The 22478-nt window shown below is 44.0% G+C and overlaps 1 protein-coding gene across 2 annotated transcripts in view; it reads left to right on the top strand.

Annotated features, from left to right (window-relative positions):
• The window catches only part of LOC142566073 (E3 ubiquitin-protein ligase KCMF1-like), a 115532-nt gene that overhangs the window by 34514 nt on the left and 58540 nt on the right, over window positions 1-22478 (top strand). For both annotated transcript variants that reach the window (XM_075676809.1, XM_075676810.1), the window contains 2 exons: window positions 3593-3760; window positions 15394-15533. In XM_075676809.1, the coding sequence (XP_075532924.1) occupies window positions 3593-3760; window positions 15394-15533 (308 nt within the window). The remainder of the gene's footprint in view (window positions 1-3592; window positions 3761-15393; window positions 15534-22478) is intronic.

Here is a 22478-nt window from a genome sequence, read left to right on the forward strand (position 1 = left end):
CACCCCAGGCCTAGCAACCTGAGGAACTGTGCTGTTCGGAGATAAAAAATAGCCTGTGAATGATGAATACCTTCCATCATAGAAGGGCTCTGAAATGCCTTTTCTTGAAACATGAGCAGCATGCTGAAGCAAGTCCAATGTCTTTCAAGTAATATATCCCTAAATAAACTTGTGAAAAGGACCTGACATGAACAAAAATGTAGCGCAATGCGTACTTTTTCCATTCCCCCTCAACTCGACTCCCCTCAGCTGGGCCAGTGTTGATACCAATGACCTGGCTATCAGCCCTTTCTTTTTCCTTTTTTTTTTTCTGCGGTACACTTATGGTAACCTTGCGACATTGCCATTTGGCCAAGGTGCTTGAGTGTAACAGGAGTGGTGATGGGACACGTGCGAAGCATTACCAACCGCCACTTTCCTTTGTCCTAGACCTGGAAGGGTTGCTGTGTGTGTAAGCTTTTGTTTTCCATTATTCATAGTGGCATACAATCATGCCTACTTTAATGTCATTACTGACACCACAGAGGGCAGGAAAACGGGGGAGGGTCTGTAAAGCTGCAGGAGTGAGCAAGCCAGTCTAACGTGAAATTATGGGCTCCTTGCTGCAAGCAGTGGAACAATATTTGCCTTGCATTCTCAAGGCAGCATTTTCTACATATCGGGAACACTTTCTCACCTTGTTTAAATTGTGCTGCTTGGCACGAGGTTGCAGGATCAAACCCGGCTGCAGCAGCTACACGTCTATATGGGTTAAATGCATAAACTCCTGCATGCTGTGCATTGGGTGCACAGCATGCAGGAGAAAGATCCCCAGGTGGTCAAAATTAATCTGGAGTAAAACCTCAGAATATAATTTTAGAACCTTGTTTGAAAAGTGCTTTAGTGCTCTAGAAGTGGATGGAAAAGTCTAAACGGGGAAACAAGGAATGAAATAGAATACTGGGTGCGAACTTGGGCCAGTTCGGAATTCATAGTAAACTTGCAAAAGTGTGTTAAGCATGGGACATAGGCAAGAAACAGGTAGTGCCGTGCTCGTTGTACTTGTTTCTTTGCCTATATTCTATTTGTAATGCTCTTTTGTTAGTTTAGAATGAGTCGTAAATTATCTTGGAGCTGAAATTTGGAGGGTAAAAAGAAACTTGAGAGACTAAAGATTGTGCAATAAGTAGTGGAATGCAAAATGAAAGGTATAATGTTTAATTAGACTGCAGTATTGATTAGAGGTAAGGTGTGGGTTTGGTATAAAAAGATAAAGGGAATTGTGTAATGTTGAGGGTGCTTGTTCCCTGCTTGTTCTAATAGAATGGATGCCAAGGGAAGGGAAATTTAGATGAGACAGATTTAATCATTTGTAGGCATTGGATGGTCAGGTGCAAGACCAAACTAAGGAGACAGGTGAGGTTCACTGGTAGACTCCTTTCTGCATTGCACTTAAAGTATGCTGATGGTGGTGATGTTAAGCTTAGCCCACGATAGATTTGGGCTCAAGCTCAATATGTAATTAGTGTAATTTTACTGCCCCAGTATGCTTACTGGTTATTGCTCACTGTGTTTGTTCCCTGGCAGAGTACAAAGAAGTCTGGCCATGAAAACAATGCATACAGCCTAGCTGCTTTGCAACTTCAGTGTGTGCCATATATTATTAGTAGATACGGCATCCCTTAAAACAGTGTCTTCGGACATGCATACAGCCACAGATGTGCGGCGATTGTTGTGACCCACTGCGGTGGCTCTGTGGCATCGTGTTCTGCTGCTGTGCACAATGATACAAGTTCAATTCCCACCTTTGACAGCCACATTTTGTTGGGAGCAAAATGCAAGAATGCTTGTGTACATTAAGAAACCTCAGGTGTTCAAAATTAATTCAGAACTTTCCATGCAGTTTTGGGATGTGAAACTCACAACTTTAAGTTGTTGGTGCGGCACAGATGTGAATGCCACTGACATCAACTAATTTTGTGAAGCCCGTGTGGAGAAGAGAAATATCGGATGTGAAAATAATCACTTTATTTGAAGCTTCATAATTTGGTGAAACGTGTGTCAAAATGGCTAGGTTTCAGTACACTTGCATAAACGTTAATTGTAGTCAACCTTGAATAATTGTGAAAATGATTAATCTGTTATTTTCATCGAAATTTGCATCAAATTGTAGTTGATTCATCGATTGCAGCTGTATCTAGGCACGTATACACCAGTAAATAACTGGTCAGTGTTTACGTAACATTAACAGTGACATCAACAGTAAAACCTGGCAACAGTAGTTGCCAGGTCGTGGCCCAAGGCACCCCTTCTTTAGCATAGTGATAACTTGGATTTAAAAAATTATTCCTAGACATTTTTCCTGCGATTCTATAAACTATACTTTTAAGTTATCTCCTGTTGTGGCTAGTCTGTGGTCATAATCTGAAAAGGGAAACCACCCCCGAATTTACGAAATGCTATAAAATCTAAAGATTGTGCTTTGCTTAGAACAGTAGCTTTGATGCACTATACTCAGTTTCATGCATAGCAGGCAATGTTACGAAGGCTAGAAAGACTCCTCATACAGTTTGCACCAGTAGTGTGATGCATATGAAAAAGTACATCAGGTACGAACGATGTAATTTGATATGAAATTAAGTGTACTTTTATGCTGCAAACTATAATGTATTTATTACGGGAAAGGTATCTGAGATCTGAAACTACCTGCTACCAAATGAGCAGAGTGAGACGCAACCAGCAGCCACCGTGCATCGACTGCGCTCGCGACCAAAACATAGCATGACGCTTACTAGAAGCACAAGTAATATATGATTTGATGTAAACTTGCGTGCAGATGTTGTAATATATGAAGATCTTCCGTACAAGACATTGCAGATCAAGAACTGCCTTGCAGAAGACCCAGAGTGAGACCTCTGTGACTGCACTGCTTGCATAGCATCCGCTGTGTAGCCTGCTATGTATGAAATGGGGTATAGCAGCCCCCTGCCAAAATGACACTTGTGGTGATAAAGTGCACCAGCTCAAAATGTCACTAAATTTGCGCATCTGGCCTGGGGTGATTGCAGTTGTGTGTGATATGTGTTTAATGTAAACTTGCATCCTCGAGTTATAGTTATAATCTAAAGTTTCATAAAAAAAACATTTCAGATCAAGAAAATGTGCACTGCGATATGCATAGGGAGACTTCTGTGGCCGCACTACCTGCATAGCCTGCTATGTATGAGATGAGGCATAATGAGCTCTTCGGGATGTCTGGAAGTCGTGACAAATGAATGCATATATGTCCCCCTCGGGATAAAATGATGCAATGCATTGAACTTGGCCAAAGTACCCTGAGGAATTTTACAAGAGTAATTTACTGGTAATTTGTCTCTAAGGAGTTGCTAAGGTTTCAAAAAGGCAAAGGTGACGAAATACTTGCTAAATTTAGTGACTTGCTAAGTTATACATTGAAGTGGGTATTTCAAAAAGAAAAAGTGTAAAATGGACACACATGACGTAGACTCGGTGTAGTATACAGTGTATTATGCAGTATATCTATCTTCGTGAACGTTTCTTGATCCAGGCTATGGTCTTAATGAAAACTGTGCATTTGAATGTTCTTTTCCAGGAGTGAGCTGTGATTCCTGTATGAAAGCGAACTTTCGGGGCAAACGTTACAAGTGTCTAATCTGCTACGACTACGACCTGTGTGGCACGTGTTACGAGGCAGGAGCAACCAACACAAGGCACACTCCAGACCACGCCATGCAGTGCATTTTGACACGCTCAGACTTTGGTGGGTGTGCTTGCCTTGACTACTCGAAACCTCTCGTATCACTTACTTATTCATTCTAGTCAAATAGTTTGCACATTGCAGACCCACTCTCCTTCCTTTTTGCTATGTGTTTATAAGAATGCATTACCCACTGCGGTGGCTTAATGGCTATGGTGTGGCGCTACTAAGCACGAGATTGCGAAATCAAATTCCGGCCGTGGTGGCTGCATTTCAATGGGTGCGAAATATGAAAATGCCAGTGTCCCGTGCATTGCGAGCATGTTAGATCCCCTGGTAGTCACAGAGCCCCCACTACTGCGTGCCTCATAATCAAATCATGGTTTTGGCACACAAAGCCCCAGAATCCTATTCAGCTACTGACACTACTACTACAGCATAGTGAATTGAGCCCGGTACTGACGTTTCATAGAATACAGTTGTCCTGTTGCAGTAGTGCATGTTAATCTTATGTTGAAAATGAATATATCTAGTGTTAAGCCAGAAGTGAACATTTTTGCATCTGAATTACAGAATTGTCTAGTAGTGGTTGCACAACAGGTGCTGTAAAATTAATGCTCTACTAGCAGTCTTGGGGCAAAGTCTTACATGGTTACTTGTCAGATAGCAGCTAATTTATGCTGGAACAACATGGAAGAAAGCATTAACTACATGTACATAACACCTTGTTAGATTAGTTTTGCTTTAAAAGACCCGCTTGGCTGTTCCACTCAAATACTTGACTGTGCATCCTGTGTGGGCCAGATCCAGTGCTGTGAACATTAGAAAAAATTTTTTTATCTATGAATTTTGGGAATTCATTCAGGGAAAAAAAAAGCTGGTCTAAATCTAGGGAAATTTTAAAATTTTACGCCAGTCTTTCTGGCTGTGGCTACTGATTGCAACGTGGGGACTGTTGCTGGTGTCTTGTGGGCTGTCTGAGTGAATGATACATATTGAGGCATGCTGCATTTGACATTACGGAAAGCCTTTGCAAATAAATATGGTTGAAAGAAAAAGAAATTGTACTGTGGCATCATTTCAGCTTAACTACAATGACCACACAATTCAAATATGTAAAACAAGTTTAACACTTTGCAATCATGTGTATTTACCCAATTTATGGTTTCATTCAGGAATCACTACGCGCATTTAGATGCCACGCAGGAAAAGCGCTCAGGTAAACAAATGTATGTTAAGGGATTTTTTGCAGAAAATGTACTCATTCCTAAGGTTCTCATCAGTACTTGAGCACTGTTTGGTAGTGCTCACAACACAATTATGGGTGGAGGCCAGGCCTTGCACTGCAAGTTTGTAGGGTCCTTGTTGTCGCTTTCTTTAAGCAAACATCCTCATCTGAGGGTTTTTGCTGACCGTCTGAAGGCAAAATATATGCAGTCACGGCTCTGAAATCATCTTCTGATTTACTGAACTCGAGTGAATTTCATCCATGAAACGCACATGCAGAAAACTGTCGCCATCCTGTCGGTGCTTCACAGCACAAGTTGCACAAAAATCCTTTCAGGCTCGCAGGGAGGGAAAAAAATTGCTGCCCTCATCTGGGGACATTGCAGAGTGCACTTACTAGCTGAAAAAATTCGTGAGAGCTGGCATTGCCAACCCAAATAACTGGCGAGCACCCATACACGTTAGTGCTATGAGACATATTACCTGAATGGATATTTTCATAGGTCGGGAGGGGCCCAACACTTGACCGCGAAGAGTTGAAAAGAACTAAGCTATAAAAGTTGTCATTTTACATAATAATCAACATAAGTTGTGAGCAGTTGGGTTTTGAAACTTGTTTATAAGTGTGCATGAAAAACTGCACTACCTTTGTAGTGTGCAAGCAATCGTAGTGAATACGAACTGAACTGCCATGATGACATGGCTGGACGTAAAAACCAATGCAGTGTTACCCATGCGACTGTTCACTCTCGATGAATAGGTGTTTCAAGCCCAGCGGCAACCTGTGCCACGTGCGGGCAGTGCTTGCATAGAGTTCAGCCCAAAGCTTGTGAACTTCAAGTAAGCATGTGGGTGGCTTGCATCTGCTCATAACCAGCACTGACCATTATTTTTACCTTCCATGACTATTATTTTATTCTGACCAGTGCTTTCTTTTTCTTGCAAAAAGGCAATCTTAACTTCCGCTACGCAAGAGTAATGAGTCTGTTTCTTCAATAGAGGTAATCATTCTGACTATGCTTAAAGGGATTTTTTGTGAAGCCATTTTCTTCTTGCACTTCGTCTTAGCATTGAACAGTCATTTTTTCTTTTAACAGAATGTCTTTTTACCGACTTAATAAAGTATGTGTAAAATACAATTTCAAAAGCTGTACTGGGTAGACGACATGAGACGACTCAGTTGCAGTGTAAATCAAACTAAACCTGTTTCTCCTCCATTAACCCTTTAACTGCTGCGGCAAATTCAGAAATTTTTTTTACAAGTGCAAAAAGAAATTGGCAAAAGTCGGGTGTATTATTTTCTTGTCAAGATTACAAGAAATTGAATGCATACACATGTTCAAAAATTGCCAAAAATTCACGAGTTAACTTTTCATTGGCACTAGAGGATGCTTGTGATAGCGAGTTATCTTGTAATCGGCAGTTGGGGGGTTAATACTCGTGTCACATAGGCACCCACAAACTACTTTAGAATAAGGGAGCGCGAGACTTCCTCAGGGAATTCGACCTAAAGGAAATTGTGGTCGTGTCACACAGCCCATAAGGAGTTCTAAGAGTAGCTGCCAGAGGTGCATTCAGTGGTGTTTGGTTTTTGTACAAGTACAAGAATGTAACCTGTAATTACGCTCTTAGCTATTATGATTAACACTCCATCCATAAAAATATCATCCACTATATTGGTGCGAAAAGCATACACCTTGTTAAAAATCAAAGTGCTCTGGCTAAACATAGCAGTGCTGGTTTTCCTTTGTGGCCTGGTGAGTTGGCTCTGCATTCTGTTACCTGAAGTGCTGCGAACTATACTACAACACAACATTTTGTGCATGGTGACCTCCTGAGCTTTCCTTTCATTTTGTCTACTGTGCCGGAGTCAGTCATGAGTGACCACTGCACATCTAGCACGACAAAGGCCACGTTTACATGAACCCGATGTGAGCAGGTCGAGTCAGAAATCGGGCTGACTGAGCGACGGGACCATGTTTACATGAACTCGCTTCTGGCAAGTCCGGACAACGACGGCACAAAGCATCAAGCCAAGACATCAACACATTCAAACTGGGCTTCTTGTTCCTACTGCCATCTGCAACAGCTCTATATTTTGGGTCTTATTGCTACGATGAGGTTGCACTGCACAGTACCTTGTCTTGGCCTTGTCCTGATACTATTCCCGCTGCTGGTGCATAAATCGCGATGTCCCAGTGTTCCTGCGCAAGTCTTGGCACTGGTGAGCCGGACCTGTCCGCATTTACATGCATACTGCAAACGGGTCGGGCTGGGTCAACCTATTGTGTGCAGTCGGGCTGACTAAGTCCAACTTGACGCTTGTTCAGTCCGACCGGCTGACGTTTACATGAACATGACAGGCATGTTCCAGCCCGACAAGCCGACTCGACCCCATTCTGTCAGGTTTGTGTAAATGCCCTGAAAGACGAGAAAATCATGGTGTCAAGCGGCCTAGGTTGAGAGTATTGTACAGCAGCAAACATAACTGTTGCTGAATTGTGCTTGAAATATTATTTACTTCAATAGAAACGTTCTAAACATACGCAGCTATAATTTTAATGCAAACAATAATTAAATTACAAGTTCTGTGACAAGTATGGGCACGAGAGTACTCCCTTCAGCCACTGAGGAATATTGCCGATCTCCCTCAACCAAAAGTGCCATTAAACTCCCTTAGCGGAAGGGAAATTGTGTGACACCAAGTGCATCTTGAGATAAAGACGACGGAGTTAAAAGGAGTTTACGGGTGCCCGTGTGACAGGGGTATAACACTTGTACAGTAACTTGTACCTCAGCCAGAAGGGCAAGTTTGGCGACATTTTGAGCTGGTGCACCTTGTTGCCACAAGTGTGATTTTGGCGGTGGGCACCCGTTTCATACATACAGGCTATGCAGCGGATGCTATGCAAGTAGTGCGGTCACGGAGGTCTCACTCCGGGCCTTCTGCAGGGCAGTTCAATCTGTAATGTTTTATAGGGAAAATCCAGTTCACATGATATTACAACATCTGCACACAAGTTTACATCAAATGACATGCTATTACTTGTGCATATTTGGGCTTCTAGGCGACATACTAGATTTTGGTTGTGAGTGCAGCTGATTCACTGTGGCTGCTGGTGTTTCAGCTTACTAGTGTGAAGCCTTAAAAAATCCATGTTGGCATTATGAGAATGCAACAAGCTTAGCAGTGTGCACTGTTCTCTTGAGCAACTGAAAGTATTTTTAGTATGAGTTTAGGTAATTAAGAGTGATTAATACAGCCTTTAAAGTATTGCTTTAAATGCAAAGACTTCAATGAAGTTTTAAAGCCCAGTGATAAATATTCAAATGATGGTAACTGCTGTGGCTTTAATTTTTAGGGCGAAAGCCTTAAGTGGCTTGTTGCGTGATGGCCTTGAAGAAGACGTGGTGTTAGTCGAGTGGTAGGGGGAAAAAAACAAAAAACATGTGACCTTCTCCGAGTGGTGGGTGGGGAGGGGAATGAGCGGCGCATGCAGACAGAAAAACAGGTGTTATGTCGCTGACGTCACTTGGCGGTGGCGGCAGCAGATTGCGTGGTAGGCCTCGGAAGTGCACTGTGTCCGCGGATGCTCGCCAAGCGAGAAACAAGGTGTGACATGTGAGGCGGCGGGAGCAAGGTGTTCGGCCGTGAGTGCTGCTTTCCCCTGCTGAGAGGATGCAACATAATTGTGTTCGGCTTGTGTTGCACATTTGTAACACTTACTGGCAACAAGCATGCTGCACTTTTAGGTAGTGCATTAAGTGCTCGCATGTGTCATTGAGGATGTTGACCTAAAGCGGCACATGTGTACTTCACACTGTGGCTCGTTACGTCTTGCAAGAAGTCTGACCCCTTCGATTATATAACTTAATGCATTACCAAGTGTGCAGCAGGCTTTCGCCTTCACATGTTACAGGAGTGTAACATGCTGCCGAGCTTATTTCATGTGGTAAAGAAAGTGCCAGAGATTTAAAAAAGTACTAGGTAACTAGGTGCAATCGCGCAGTGACAGTGCTCTCAAACATGCTAGTACGAATGATAATGCTACATGCAGACTGAATCAACTAATAGACTCAATAGGGTGCAAGCAGAGATGATTGGCCATGGCCACACCCGTCATAGCCAATACATTGCCATCTGCCGCCAAAACCCCCTCACTCTTTACATTGTCTGTCAACAGCAAACCCGCTGACAGAGCTTCAAGAATTTCCATGCATTATTTATCACATAGCCCACGACTCCATTTGCTTCATTGCCTCAGCAGACAAGATAGGCCCATTCAATTTCACCTGCCTTTTCTGAACTAGTTCCCGAGGTGCTGCACTTTGCTATTCATTTCACCAGTGGTGGCATCTGCATGTCGCCATTTGTTCCAGTTGGTGCAGGCGTTGTGCAGCATGAGTTGGCAGCATTCCCTGCACTCGTTATGGCAGGAGTGCAGCATTCATGCAGGATGTTGTGCTGGTTTCGCACAAGTAATAACTGGCACTGATCTGTTGGAAACTAGTTCACGCAGTGCAGGGCGATTTAATGGATCTGACGCCTCGCCAGATGTGAAAGCTAATAATATTGTATGCAATCCATCCCCGTTGCTTAAGGCCTGTTCATGTCTTCGATCTGCGTGCAGCATCCATCATTTGTTGATAGCATGTGTGAGGGCACTAATGTTGCTGTGCGCTAACACCTAATCATGTGGTACTTTTTAAATCTCGCATGCTTTCTTTGCAGCCTGGAAAAATCAAAACCACCTACCATAGTGTTGTAGTGGCTTTGGCATTGCACTGCTAAGCCTGAGGGCGCAGATTCAGCCCCGGTTGCAGTGGATGCATTCGATGGGAGTGACATGCCGAAAAACGCCTGTGCACCGTGCATTGGGTGCACGTTAAAGGGACACTAAAGAGAAATGCTGAATCAGTTTAGATTGATAAAGCATCCTTGAAGAGCTTTGCTTCTGTTGATATTGAAGTAATAGCTTTGTTATTAGAGTAGAAAATGACTGTTTTGGGGTTTGCGCTGAAGCTCCAGTGCCGGTACGCCATTGTGACTTCATGGATTACAAAGTATTTTTCCAGATTTTGGCCATTATTGTTCAGTAAAAGTGTTGAAAGTTTCTAACTTCAGTCTTTGGTTCCTTTGAAATACAAGGTAGTCCATTTTTAGCAATAAAAATTTAATTATGCTACAAAAGGTTCCTTCCCTCTTGTAGCACTGAATTTTCCAGCTGGTGTGGCCTGCTTACTTGGTATGGAAACTTATCATCTTCAGCAACTGATCCCTATCTCTGTCTTCCTTCTCAGCTATGTGGTACAGCATATTCTTGAAGGTTGTGTTCCAATGTTTGACCACCCCATTACTTTCTGTGCATCCTGGAATTGAAAATCTGGGAGTGCAGCCCAGTTTTGATAAGAACTCTTTCGCGAGTGCCGCTATGAAATTTGTGCTGCCATTTGACGCTATTACTTTTGGTATACCGGTCCTACTAAACACCGATAGCAGGGCTTCACAGGTGGCTCTCGCACTTTGAGAGCGCAGAGACTCAACATCTGGCCAGCATGTGCGCAAGTCGATGATGCATAAACAGTACTTTTCACCCTTGCCCGATGTTGGCCCGATGACAGCTACATTAACCTGTGGAAATGGATATCGTGGCTTCGTCAGGGTTTTATAAGGACGCCGTCAACGTGGCGCAAGTCGGCTCTTGTCTGGCGGCGGTGACAACTGTTGCAGTGTCGTCGTTCTCTATGCCTGGCCAGTAAAAACTATATTTAATCCTGTAACTAGTCTTCCAGCAACCCAAATGTCCCGCCCAGCTCGATTCGTGGGCCAGCTGCAAAACTTGCCCCAGGTGACACTCCTGTAGCATTGTGTCACTGCCAGCCCAAGTACCTTATCTCTGTGGTAAAGTAACCCATCAATCACTGTAATACCACCTTTTCCCTACTCGGCTTTTCCCCAGGCTTCCCGCAGAGTAGGGTCTGGCTGCTGTTTGTCTCGAAATATGTCCAATGCGCACTTCTCATTTACCCTTGCAGCTCATGGTTCTTCAGGGAACGCACTGCTACTTTGATGGTCCTCATCGATCCTGCTTTTCACTATAACCTGGGTGACCGTTGCCGCTCTGCCACACTTACCCTTTTAGTGTCTGGTGAACCGCTTTTGAGTTCTGTACGCTGCGCAGCTTCGGTGTCCGATCTCTGGCTGTGTGCCATCTGCCTCTTGCTCTCTGCTTTTCACTGCCCCTTCGAAAATGCGCTCATTTCTTAGTAACTCCCATGCTTCTTCTGACAGCAGGCAATTGGTCCATTTTGTCAGCTTGTCCGTTAATGCACATGGCAACAGTACCGCCTCTTATACGTCTGTGAAAACACTACATTCGCAAGCCATTTTCAGTGGAACCACCGCGAGGACTCGCCTTTTCTTCAAAGGCAAAAGTTAGGCTGATCATTCTTTGTGACTGCACGACCTGGTAGAACAATGCTCTCACGCAACACTGTAATCTCTGCTCCCACATTCAGAATTGCATCAATATGCCTATCCTTACAGTCAAGAAACATGGGAATGAGGTCACTGTGCACAGCCACTGACTCTCTTATCGAAACATGCGCAGATATACGTCTGTGAAAACACTACATTTGCAGGCCATTTTCAATGGAACCACCGCGAGGACTTGCCTTTTCTCCAAAGGCAGAAGTTAGGCTGATCATTCTTTGTGATTGCACGACCTGGTGGAACAATGCTCTCACGCAACACTGTAATCTCTGCTCCCATGTTCAGAATTGCGTCAATATGCCTATCCTTACAGTCAAGAAACACGGGAATGAGGTTACTGTGCACAGCCACTGACTTGTGTTGTGCCTTGTGTGTTGTGATCCTTGTGTTGTGCCTGGCTAAGTTATGCAGACAGAAACAGGACCTTCTCTGCCACCAGTGGAGAAACAATGTGCACCCAAAACCCCCTGTCGCTTCATACGCTTTTAAGGTGCTCTCAACCAACTTGAACCACACTGGAGCCTCAGCCTCTGTTAGAAATTTGGGAAGCATTCCAGTGAGACATTTAGAATAGCACCTCAGCTTGCTGCAATGATCCTGCTGTCTGAACATGTGCCCACCTACCTGTGAGCTCCCGCTTCTGCTTTGCTAAAGTCTCGCAACCTGTACCTCCAATTCTAGCATTTTACGCGGTTCTACAAAGGTTCTGAGGTCCTTTTCTCTTCGACTCTCATAGTGACAGCCCAGGCTGAGTTGTCCTAGACATTCTCATCTCCCGACACATTCATAAAAGGTTGATTTCTCCTGTCGGGATTCAAGTGAGTGAACCTCATATCCTACATTATTGTACGACTAGACAGCAGTACCCCTGAGGTGCAAGAAGGAGAGGACTCGCCACTTGCCGAGATGCTGCTGGTTGCCGCTGCCACACCTTGCGAGTTGCAGAATTGCCACCGTTGGTCGAACCAAAGTTACGATGTCGTTGCGGGACTTTGCTTGAAGTGTAGATCTTCCCTCGTTCTTGCCGTTTCGCTGTTGCTACATGGCTAGCCTCTGTCGATGTCCTTGGACAGATAGCTTGCTTCGCCTCAGCTGCTGATTCCCTTGCCCACGCCGAAGTTTGATGTCGTTGCCCTTCGCTGATGTGTCACCCGCAGCGCAACGTCTTGCTTGGACGGCAGAGTGTTCCTTGCCGTCGCCGTTTCGATGCTGCTAGACTGCGCCACTAAAGTTTCCTTCTCTGTTGTAGCACCGAAGGCTTCAGCTGGCATGACCTGCTTATTTGGTACTGAAGCTTGTCTTCTTCAGCTGCCGTTGTCGTCATTTCTCCATCAGAGATAGAGTGTCATAGATGCTTATACTTGGAGATTAGACTTTGTGTACACAATATATGCATAGGCAGCTATTTACAGCAAGTCTGGCGTAATAATTTGGCCTAGCTTATAGTGCATAACATTGCTTGTACGTCCAGAGTCTTTGTTTACACTGGAACCAGCACACTCAGCTTGGCAGAACCGAAAGTGCAGAGCACCTTTCCTGCTTCCAGAACCCTTGTGAGGGATTGGGAGCCTGGTCTTAACCCTGTGTTGCTCCTCTGAAATCCCCTCATGGCAAATCATGGGACCCCAGTGACCTGGTCGGGTCAACTGGGCTGTCGCTTACTGATGACTGTTTCTCTCTGAATTTCTTGGAGCACTGAGTGAGGGAGAGAGAAAGAAAGAAAACAAGTAAACAAGTAACACCCAAACCGTGCCTTTCCGCAACCCGTTAAACTCTCCCAGCGTTTCCCAGAACACTGATGGAAAAAAGAAATGCCCGAGTTGTCCCGTTTTCACGCCTTTAATAAATTTCATGCACTGCAGTAAAAGGCAAAAAATAAACACCTGAGTTGCCCTGTTTTCGTGCCTTTGTTAAAATGTCACGTACTGCAGTAAAAGGCATCACCACCAAAGCGCACCCCTCGGTACACAGTGATGTCCTCCACGTGATCTGTCTCCGGCGGGCCCATGAAACTGTCAGTCCAAAGACTGACTGCACCTCCGGTGCCAACCCGTCGCACGAGAGTCCATGTGTCGGGTTACCCGGAAATGGGCTTCTCTGCCACCGAGGCCTGGTGTTTCCCAGAACACTGATGGAAAATAGAAACGCCCGAGTTGTCCCGTTTTCACGCCTTTAATGAATTTCATGCACTGCAGTAAAAGGCAAAAAATAAACACCTGAGTTGCCCTGTTTTCGTGCCTTTGTTAAAATGTCATGTACTGCAGTAAAAGGCATCACCACCAAAGCGCAACCCTCGGTACACAGTGATGTCCTCCACGTGATCTGTCTCCGGCGGGCCCATGAAACTCTCAGTCCAAAGACTGACTGCACCTCCGGTGCCAACACGTCGCGCGAGAGTCCATGTGTCAGGTTACCCAGAAATGGGCTTCTCTGCCACCGAGGCCTGCCCATCGACACCCTAATCATGTCTTGCATGTAGTTCATCTTTGGCAGGGCACAAGAAGGTAGCCATTCGTGCTTCTGGGCTAAACTGCTCCCAATGTCACCCCCTCCCGCACATCTCAGGCAGCCTGTAGGGCATTTCATGATGCACCAAGGTGTCAACGTGGGTTCTCTGTGACCAAAGAGCACCTCCTGACCCACTAATGAAGTCGCCTGCTCGATTCACTTCCTATGAGGGCTGAAAACAGTGACCTTCCATATCTCAGGAGAGAAATTGCTTTGCAGGCCCCCGTGCCGTTTGTCAACATCCTTTGCAAGGCACAAGCAAACAGTGTCAAAATACGTGACATCACGGTGAGATGGTGAGGCAATTTCAAGGCAGCTGCACCACCCGTCTTTTGTTTTTGCGTCTTTTCTGACTTGCCAAGCGTTTTCTCATGGTAAGAGTGGATTTCTGGTATTGTGAAAGGGTAATAGCTCAACATAGCTCAAATTGATTTTTTTTTTTTTTTGCTTTAGTGTCTCTTTAAAGAATACCAGGTGGTCTAAATTAATCTGGAACCCTCCACTGCAGTGTGCCTCATAATCATATTGTGGTTTTGGCATGTAAAACCCCAGAATTTAATATTTTTTAAAGTTGAACCTGCAGGAGCTATCATCACAGAAAGAAGTTACTTGGAAATTCTCAATAGGGATGTACTTCATTGAAGATTTTAGAATTAAAGCAATACTTTAATAGTTGGTTAATTAATCATTAATTACCAAAGCACATAGTAAAAGATACTTTGAGTTGCTCAAGAGGACAGTGAACAGTAGAAAACTGGTTGCATTCTTGTAATACACGTGTATTTTTTAAGGCTTGGCACGAGTTAGCTGAAACACCCTGTATGTTGCCATCATCACATTGAGCAAACATTTTGTCTGTGCCTTCAAGAGGGAAGAATCTGAAACTGCTGGCCTTCGTTGCAGAGTTAATCAAACCAGGTGTAATTCATACACCTGTTCATGTATACCAGCTGTCGTCCATGATAATGCCATAACACCACCCATGTCATGCGACAACCACTCAGCCCTCATGTACTGTAGTGAGGATACGTTATTTTGCATGCAGTGAATGACCTGTGTCAATTGACGTCACATCAGTGGGCCTCTTCGATTATCCTTCCTTGACAGTCCTGGACTGTCCAAGGCGGTGCTTTCAGCCCATGAGTGTTGTATGTGCAATGTCTTAGGCAGTCCTGGACAGTCCGCTATGTAAATTTGAAGAGGCCCAGTAAGAGCAGTGAGGCAGTAACAAAAAATCAGTGCACTCACCTGAGCCTGTGTCATACTCGTTATCCTTCTTATTCGTTATCGTGTAGCTGTTCGAAAAAACTCAGAAGCACGATAACTCATCTGTGCTAATTGAGGTCTTGTAAGTTGTTTGAGCTTCATTTTTCGTGTCTTTTTATTTGTTGCACCAACAACAAGGTTCAAAGCATCGACCCCATATTTACTGATAAAGAAGCCAGGCATTCTTTTTACACTTTTGCAGACCTATACTATGGTGGGGAGGCTGTTTCTGTGGAACAGCCACAGTCATTTACCTGTCCAATTTGTGGCAAGATGGGCTTTACGGAACTTACCCTTCAAGAACATGTGACAGCTGAGCACACAGACGCCTCATCAGAAGTGGTGAGCACTCAATGGACCTTCTAAACTTTTGCCATACACTGCTGCGCTTAACCGCTTGTGAATAGTAAACATAACATATTTTAGAGGTGGCGTTGCTAGTGTCATTTATGCTTTTTGCCAACTTGTGACATACATATTGGTAGTCGACATCACTGTTGACTGGTGCTGATGTTAATGTATGTAAATTGGGGACCTTGAGTGAAAGTTGTGAGTGCTATATAATAGCTAAACTTCTGATTTAGCAAACTCAACTTATGTGTGATTGAAAGTTGAACATTTAATGCCCTCCTTTCAGACATCCTTAGGGTATGAAACATCTGTTTTTTATCACGCAGGCAAAGAACATAAGCCAGTGGTTTTGTTCTGCTTTGCACACTGGCCACACGTGATATGTCAACTTGCGGGCTTGAGTCACTGCCTTTTTTAATGAGGCTGCGCCTACAGTATTCACCATGACATCATGCTATGGGCAGCGTTGTTGCCGCATTAGTGTGGATAGGCGGTCAGCGGCACGCATTAAAATGCACACGGCGCTGCTGGCAATTTCAGCTGGTTGTATGCTAATAAAACATGCTGATAGTAGGGAACTGATGATATATTGCCCTCCAGTGCCACATTTTTGCATGATATGCACAAGATGTTCCTATTTTGCATAAAAGAAGTGCAAATTGTCATTTAGCAGGGAACATTGAACGGGGAATAGGGGCCACACACTCCATTTTGGCCCTTTATTGGTTCTTTTTGTGCTTGTTTTGCTTGCGTTCTGCTAACTCTGTTGGCATTGCCATTGCGCAACAACTAATGCAACATTTTCTGCTAATCTTACACTGAAAAAGAAAAAGCTGTTAATGTGTAAGCTGTTATAGTGCCTACTATACCTGTTGTTCTTGTGTAAAGTACGAAGCGTGAAGCAAGGCAACATGAAAAGGAAAGATGCAGAGGAGTGACAGCTAGCAACTGTTCAATAGCAGATCCAGATACAAAACGAAGAAGACATCCATACAAGTGCATTGCACAGAATGCGTGACACAGAAACACAGCATTGCGAAAGCTGCCTTAACAGCTGTGTGTTATTGCGCACTCTACTCTACTGCTTGTACGCACTTGTATGCATTGCCTTGTTTTTTTCTGTGAAGTTGAAGTCATTTAATGTAAGTTCATTAAACAAGCTATGTCACTGAGTGACAACATGTTAACATGTTCGTCATATTGCTTCACACGCCATTATTTTTTGTCACAGTAACAATAAAAATGTCACATTTTAACTCTTTCGTTACCGCGAGAAATTGGTCATTTTTTATTAATCTTAGAAAAAAATTATTTACCGCTACAAATAATATTCAGCACACACCGCAGCATAGCATATTGTTCACAATGAAATGCTCTTTCGAAAAACATGCATTGCCGGAAAAAAAAAAATTTATTAGCTCAAACATAAAAATTCTAGAATGCCCCATTTTTGCTGCTATTTGATTAAAACAGTAAAAAAAAACATATCTACAAAAATATTAATATCAAAGAAGATTCAGAATATACATTTCAAAGATAAATAACCCAGCAATAGTGTCTGAAAAAATAAATGCTCAGTACCCCGCCGTTCTTCGGATACAAAAAAGAAGCTAAGACAAGTTCATCACTCATGCCATGCGGTGAAATAGTTCCTGGATTTTGTGAAGCATAGGTGCACTCCGCACTTTTCCCACAAAACATCTGGTTTTTGTTCAACTTTGCGGTCCTCGTAATACATTTTGCAGTTCTGCTTTTTCAGCATCTTCTGAAAATGGGGGGGGGGGGGGGGGGGGGTCCAATGAGAAGTCCAAGGAATGTACCGTATTTACTCGAAGCACACTCGAATTACGCACACTTTTTTCTGTTAAAACAGGTCCAAGAATTGACTGTGCATTAGAATCGAGTACGACCATAAATGTGCGTTACCATACCGCCATTGGCATTTCAAAATGGCCGCCTCGTATGCGCTTCCAGCCTAGCTGCCGTAGCTTCCTCCATGTGCTGCAGTATGTGTGCTTGGGCAATGCTTGTTCCTTTGGCTTAGGTTAGGACACCGCCCGTCTTTCCATTTTCTGCGTTAGCTCTATCAGCATGGATGTGCCGAGATTGTCACAATGGCGCAATTAAAAGGAAAGCGATCATGTGTGTGGAGACAGATGACGGACGGAATTCGGGCTGCATCACGGGTGTTCGGAGTTCCCAAAACTTGCATGCTGGACTGGCGCAAACAGGAGTGTCGTTCTACATCGGCGTTCTACACCGGCCCCGCAGCCCCTATCTTGAAAGCGATCTGCAACGGAGACAAGAGTCTACACATCTAGGCGCACCACGCTGTGTTCTCATCACTTCGTTCACATTGAAGCGAGAGGTCGCACAAAGGTCAATTCCCTCACTCCTGCTACCGCATTTCCTTGCTCCAGCATTTTGATACAGAGTTTCCGCGGTCATTGAGTGAGACGTGTTCATGTTTGCTTGTGCACTCGTGACACCATGTTTGTTAATTTAGCTAGTAAGCGAATGTTTAAAAGCTCATACTGCCGATAAAACTACTATCCTTTTTGTATAGCTGTCTACTAATTTACTGTCGTAATCGATGCTTCGCCTTTTGGGCGAAACTGTGACTTTATTTATTGTAACTTTAGTGCATTGCTAGTAAATCTTTTTTTCCAAATGAGAGAAAGTTGTATTTCTGTATGAACGAATGAGGTGCGCGGTACTATAAAGGACTTTTTTTTTTAGGTCATGGCAAACGGATGCGCGTTAGAATCGAGTAAATACGGTACTTCACTGGTTCATCTACTCACCCAGGACCGATCGCTCTCAGCGTAGCTGGGCAACTACAAGATTATGCATGCAAGCATATCTGTTTGCATTTTTGCAGATTGTCTTTATCACCTCTACAGAGAAGAGTAGAAAGAAATCCCTTGCCCCTGTAAGCTGTCTTGCGCTGATCCGTAGTGCTGGTCCGAGATGTGCTACGGGCTGCCTTCTTGGCGTGAAAGGAAGTTTTTTGCTGCCGATGGCAGCACATCATAGCCAAGCGAAGCATGCGCCCTGAAGATAATCAGTAGAGCTCTCAGGTCGTGCAAAAAGATCGGTAGATAAGTGCGCACCAGGAAGGAGTTCGTTCACAGCCTCAAAGGATACTCGTCGGTAAACAGCTGTGGATGTCCCATGCTGACACGAAACATTGTTGTCGTCAGAGCTTGAATCTGCTTTGCTGTCATCTTCAGAATCATAACTCAAGTCCTCATCACTAAATTGAAGTGCGGGTGCAGCATAGTTTTGAGCGAGATGCTTTTCTTGCGACGCAGCTGCGCAGGATGACGCCATGGGAGCGACTTTCAATAACTGCGCAGTGACACCAGCGCGCCCCTTGCCAAGATTTTATGAGAGAAGCAAAAGTGAAGCTCTTGGAAATTGGTTGGAAATTCCAGGGCCACATGTTGGACATGCGGCAGACCTTCAGAAATACACTTTGGCGGAATAAGATGACTCGGACTCCAAACCAAAGCTCACCATTGAACAGCTGGTGTCTTTTTCGGTTAATTATCACCGCTCATCACTGTCGGACGGCAAAGCCAGCGATATCATTTGTTTCCTTGCTGGTAGTCATCTGATTGCAAAATTTTGATGCTGGTTCGGTGTAATTGTGAGTGGCATGCTTTTTTCTCGAGTGCAGCAGAATGTGACAGCCATGCCTCTTTTTGTTACAACGTGCGCACATTAGTTCACAAAAAGGTCCGTCAAAAATCGCAACATCGGCAGAGCGCAAACATTTAAACTGATTCTGAAAGTGTAGTGCCTGTACTAACTGCTGGATGGCCTTCACTGGATCAGAAACCACTCCAACATGTTGAGATTGGCGATCTAAAGTATCGCTCACCAGTAATCGATGTGAATAGGCATGGTAACGAAAGGGTTAAACACAAAAAGCTGTTTTGGCCTGGCTGTGTGTATACGACTGTGATGCAGATAAGTTCAAATGATTTTAATGACCAAAGCATTACAAGTTTTCTTCTTTTTTTTCTTTTTTTATTATCTTTCTGCTTCTTTTACTCCTGCTGCTTCATTTCTCTTTTTTTCTTTTTTGATTTTTGGCTGTTAGCACTCTGTATTGCCCACTCCTGCCTTAAGCGTGACACTGCAGAACTTTTCAAATAAATAAATAAACTTTAAAAATAATGCCCACTACCTTCCATCAAGAACTTCCATCATACTAAAGAACTTATAGTAATAGCCGCTGGCCAACCACTGTTATGACGTCCTGCATTTAGCGACTGCATTCCCCACATGATCTTCATTTCATAGTTTATTCTTGCTTACCCTTTGTAACTGCGAATCAAAGCACTGAAATCTCACAGTTCACTCATGAGGCAAAATGATTTCTTCGTAGTACAGATCAGAACCACATAATAAACGCAGATGTTAGGCACAGATAACTTTGGTTGTGTAACCACTGAGCAACACTGTTGCAGTTATATGCAGATCAAGTGTATACAGTATAATCTCGTTAATACATTTACCAAACAAAAAAAGGAATGTGAGCAAAATATGTTAACTGAAAAAACATATGATCTGAAGCAACTAAAATTTTACAGACTTAGTTGTAGTGGACATCTACGTAACACGAAGCATTGCATGAATTGTGATGCGAGACGCCGACAGGTGTGGAGCTGGTGGGGCACCAGTGGCCTGACACACATCGCATATAAACGATGACGGGAAACCCGAAATCGAGCTGGTGGGTAATGCCGGATGCCATTGGAGCAAAACCTGACACTCGCTAAAAGCATGCAGTGGGCTTCCAAGTGCTATGCTCCATGTACTGAGAAAAAGATAGGTCAAGATGCTTATCGCAGTGAGAGATGTAAGTGCTTCAAAAAAAAAAAAAAGAAAGAAACATTGAAAATTTCGAAAAAAAAATGTTTCTTTTTTTTTACCAGAATAAGATTGGGAAAAAAGAAAAAAAGAGAAAAAAAGCGGCTTCTGTCGACGTAAAAAAAATGCTGTCATGAGCACCGTCATGAAGAACAGGCTCGAGAAGAACAGACGCAAGAACAAGCTCGCATAATGCATGTAATTTGGTCAAAAGAAGGAGTTTGAGAGTCTGTGAAGCAGCTCGATCCATCCACATGGTGACAAGGACTTTGCTTCAACCAACCCTTGAGCGTATCGCTTGTCGCATACTGCAGATTCTCCCTTCTTCTGCGGCATCTGAAAGAAACTGGTCCAAGTTTGGAAATGTGTACATCAAGCTACGCAACAGGCTCACAGGGGCTGACAGGAACCTCAATGTCTGGAAGGCCTCGTCCGCTGCTCAGCGAAGCGTTGACGCATCAAGCGGAAATACATCGGACACAGATTGATGCAAATGTTGATCTTGACGCTTTGATGTCAAACCAATGCCTTGACGTGAAATCGTGCCTAGAACCTGGAAGCTCTGCTGGGACTTTTGCGATGCAGTAATGGAACAGTTATATTCCTTTCATTATTAAATAAACGTGTTGGATTTCTCATAGCTCTGTGCACAATATTTTTATCAATTTTTTGTATTTTTCTAAAAAACAAACTAAAAGAAAAGCTTTTTCTGCCCCTCAAAATTTTATGAAATTTTACATCCTCTAATCACAATAGGGTTGGCAGTGATAGCTGTGAATGCAGCATGTGATGACTCGGGCAAAGATTTGCTGCCACTGGAATAAGAAACTGAGTGCGCACCTGTGTTTTCACGCAACACAGGTGGGCGAGTATTGCGGTAAAGCTGCCATGGCGGACGGCTACTGTTCACGATCGCATGCGCCTTGCGCATTTTCTCGTTTACGTGGGATCTGGCTGCTGGAAAATGGCTGGAAAACCTAACGTATGATCGCACTGCGGCAATGCTCTGAACATTTGTAAACTGGCAGCAAATAAGTGTAACTGTATTGGGTCATTTTTTGTGTTCTTGATCGCGAACGTTGGCGCTGGGAAATCGTACGTAATGCAGGGTGTCTACCAACCTGGAAACTTTGAAAACATGGAATTGCCAGGGAATTTCGAACCGTCTGGAAAAGTCTGGGAATTGTCGGGGAATTCGTCAAAAACGTAGCCAGGTCATGGAAATTGACAGACGGAAGTCTATGCGAACGTCGACAGAAACAGTCTTAACACTAGATCAAAGCTCATAAAGTCGCTCCTTTGGCTTCAACCATAGTCAACGGCGGAGCAACACCGTATGAAGATGGCAAGGCACAACTATTGTTCTAGGCACCATACAGCAAATGCAACGATAATGAAATGCAACTCGCGCTGATAGTGTTTGCATGTCTTAGCTTGGCTCGAAAGCATTCCGGTTAAGTCAATGTTAGCACATTTGTATCACATAATAAATGAGGGACCAGGCTAACACCGCCATGACACTTGCGGGCATAAGGGCCTTCCTCCGGGCCTAAAAAAAAAGTCTACTTTCCTTCTTTCATGCCTGCGGGACCTAGCTGCAAAATATTTTTTGACTGCCGACTAAAGAAAAGGTATGGCCAAGCCAGCAATCCAGGTTCATTCCGATCCAATCCAATCTGTGCAGGGCGGTCACCATATTGCCATTCTTCTGTTAACAAGGTATGTAGAATGTGAGCCGTGATGCCACCTCAAAGAAATGCACATTTAGCTTGATTGGGTGAACCCGAACATTTCGGAGTACTTGTCGTGGATCACTGCAGCGCCAGATGACGGCAGCAGGGCTGAATGCAGAGTATTCCACAAGAATTTTTCACTCAGCAACACGGGCATCACAGCAGTCACCAGCCACACTGTAAGCATGAAACACTGATCCGCTATGAGCTCATCGCAAAGTGCTAGCCAGACGAACGTTCACAAATATTTTAGTGCTAGACTCAACTTCGTCTGCCTGTACCGTGACTGTTACTACTGATCGTGCCCTTGCGGTAGCTAGCA

Source organism: Dermacentor variabilis, unplaced genomic scaffold (assembly GCF_050947875.1).
Source record: "Dermacentor variabilis isolate Ectoservices unplaced genomic scaffold, ASM5094787v1 scaffold_12, whole genome shotgun sequence".
Classification (NCBI taxonomy): domain Eukaryota; kingdom Metazoa; phylum Arthropoda; class Arachnida; order Ixodida; family Ixodidae; genus Dermacentor; species Dermacentor variabilis.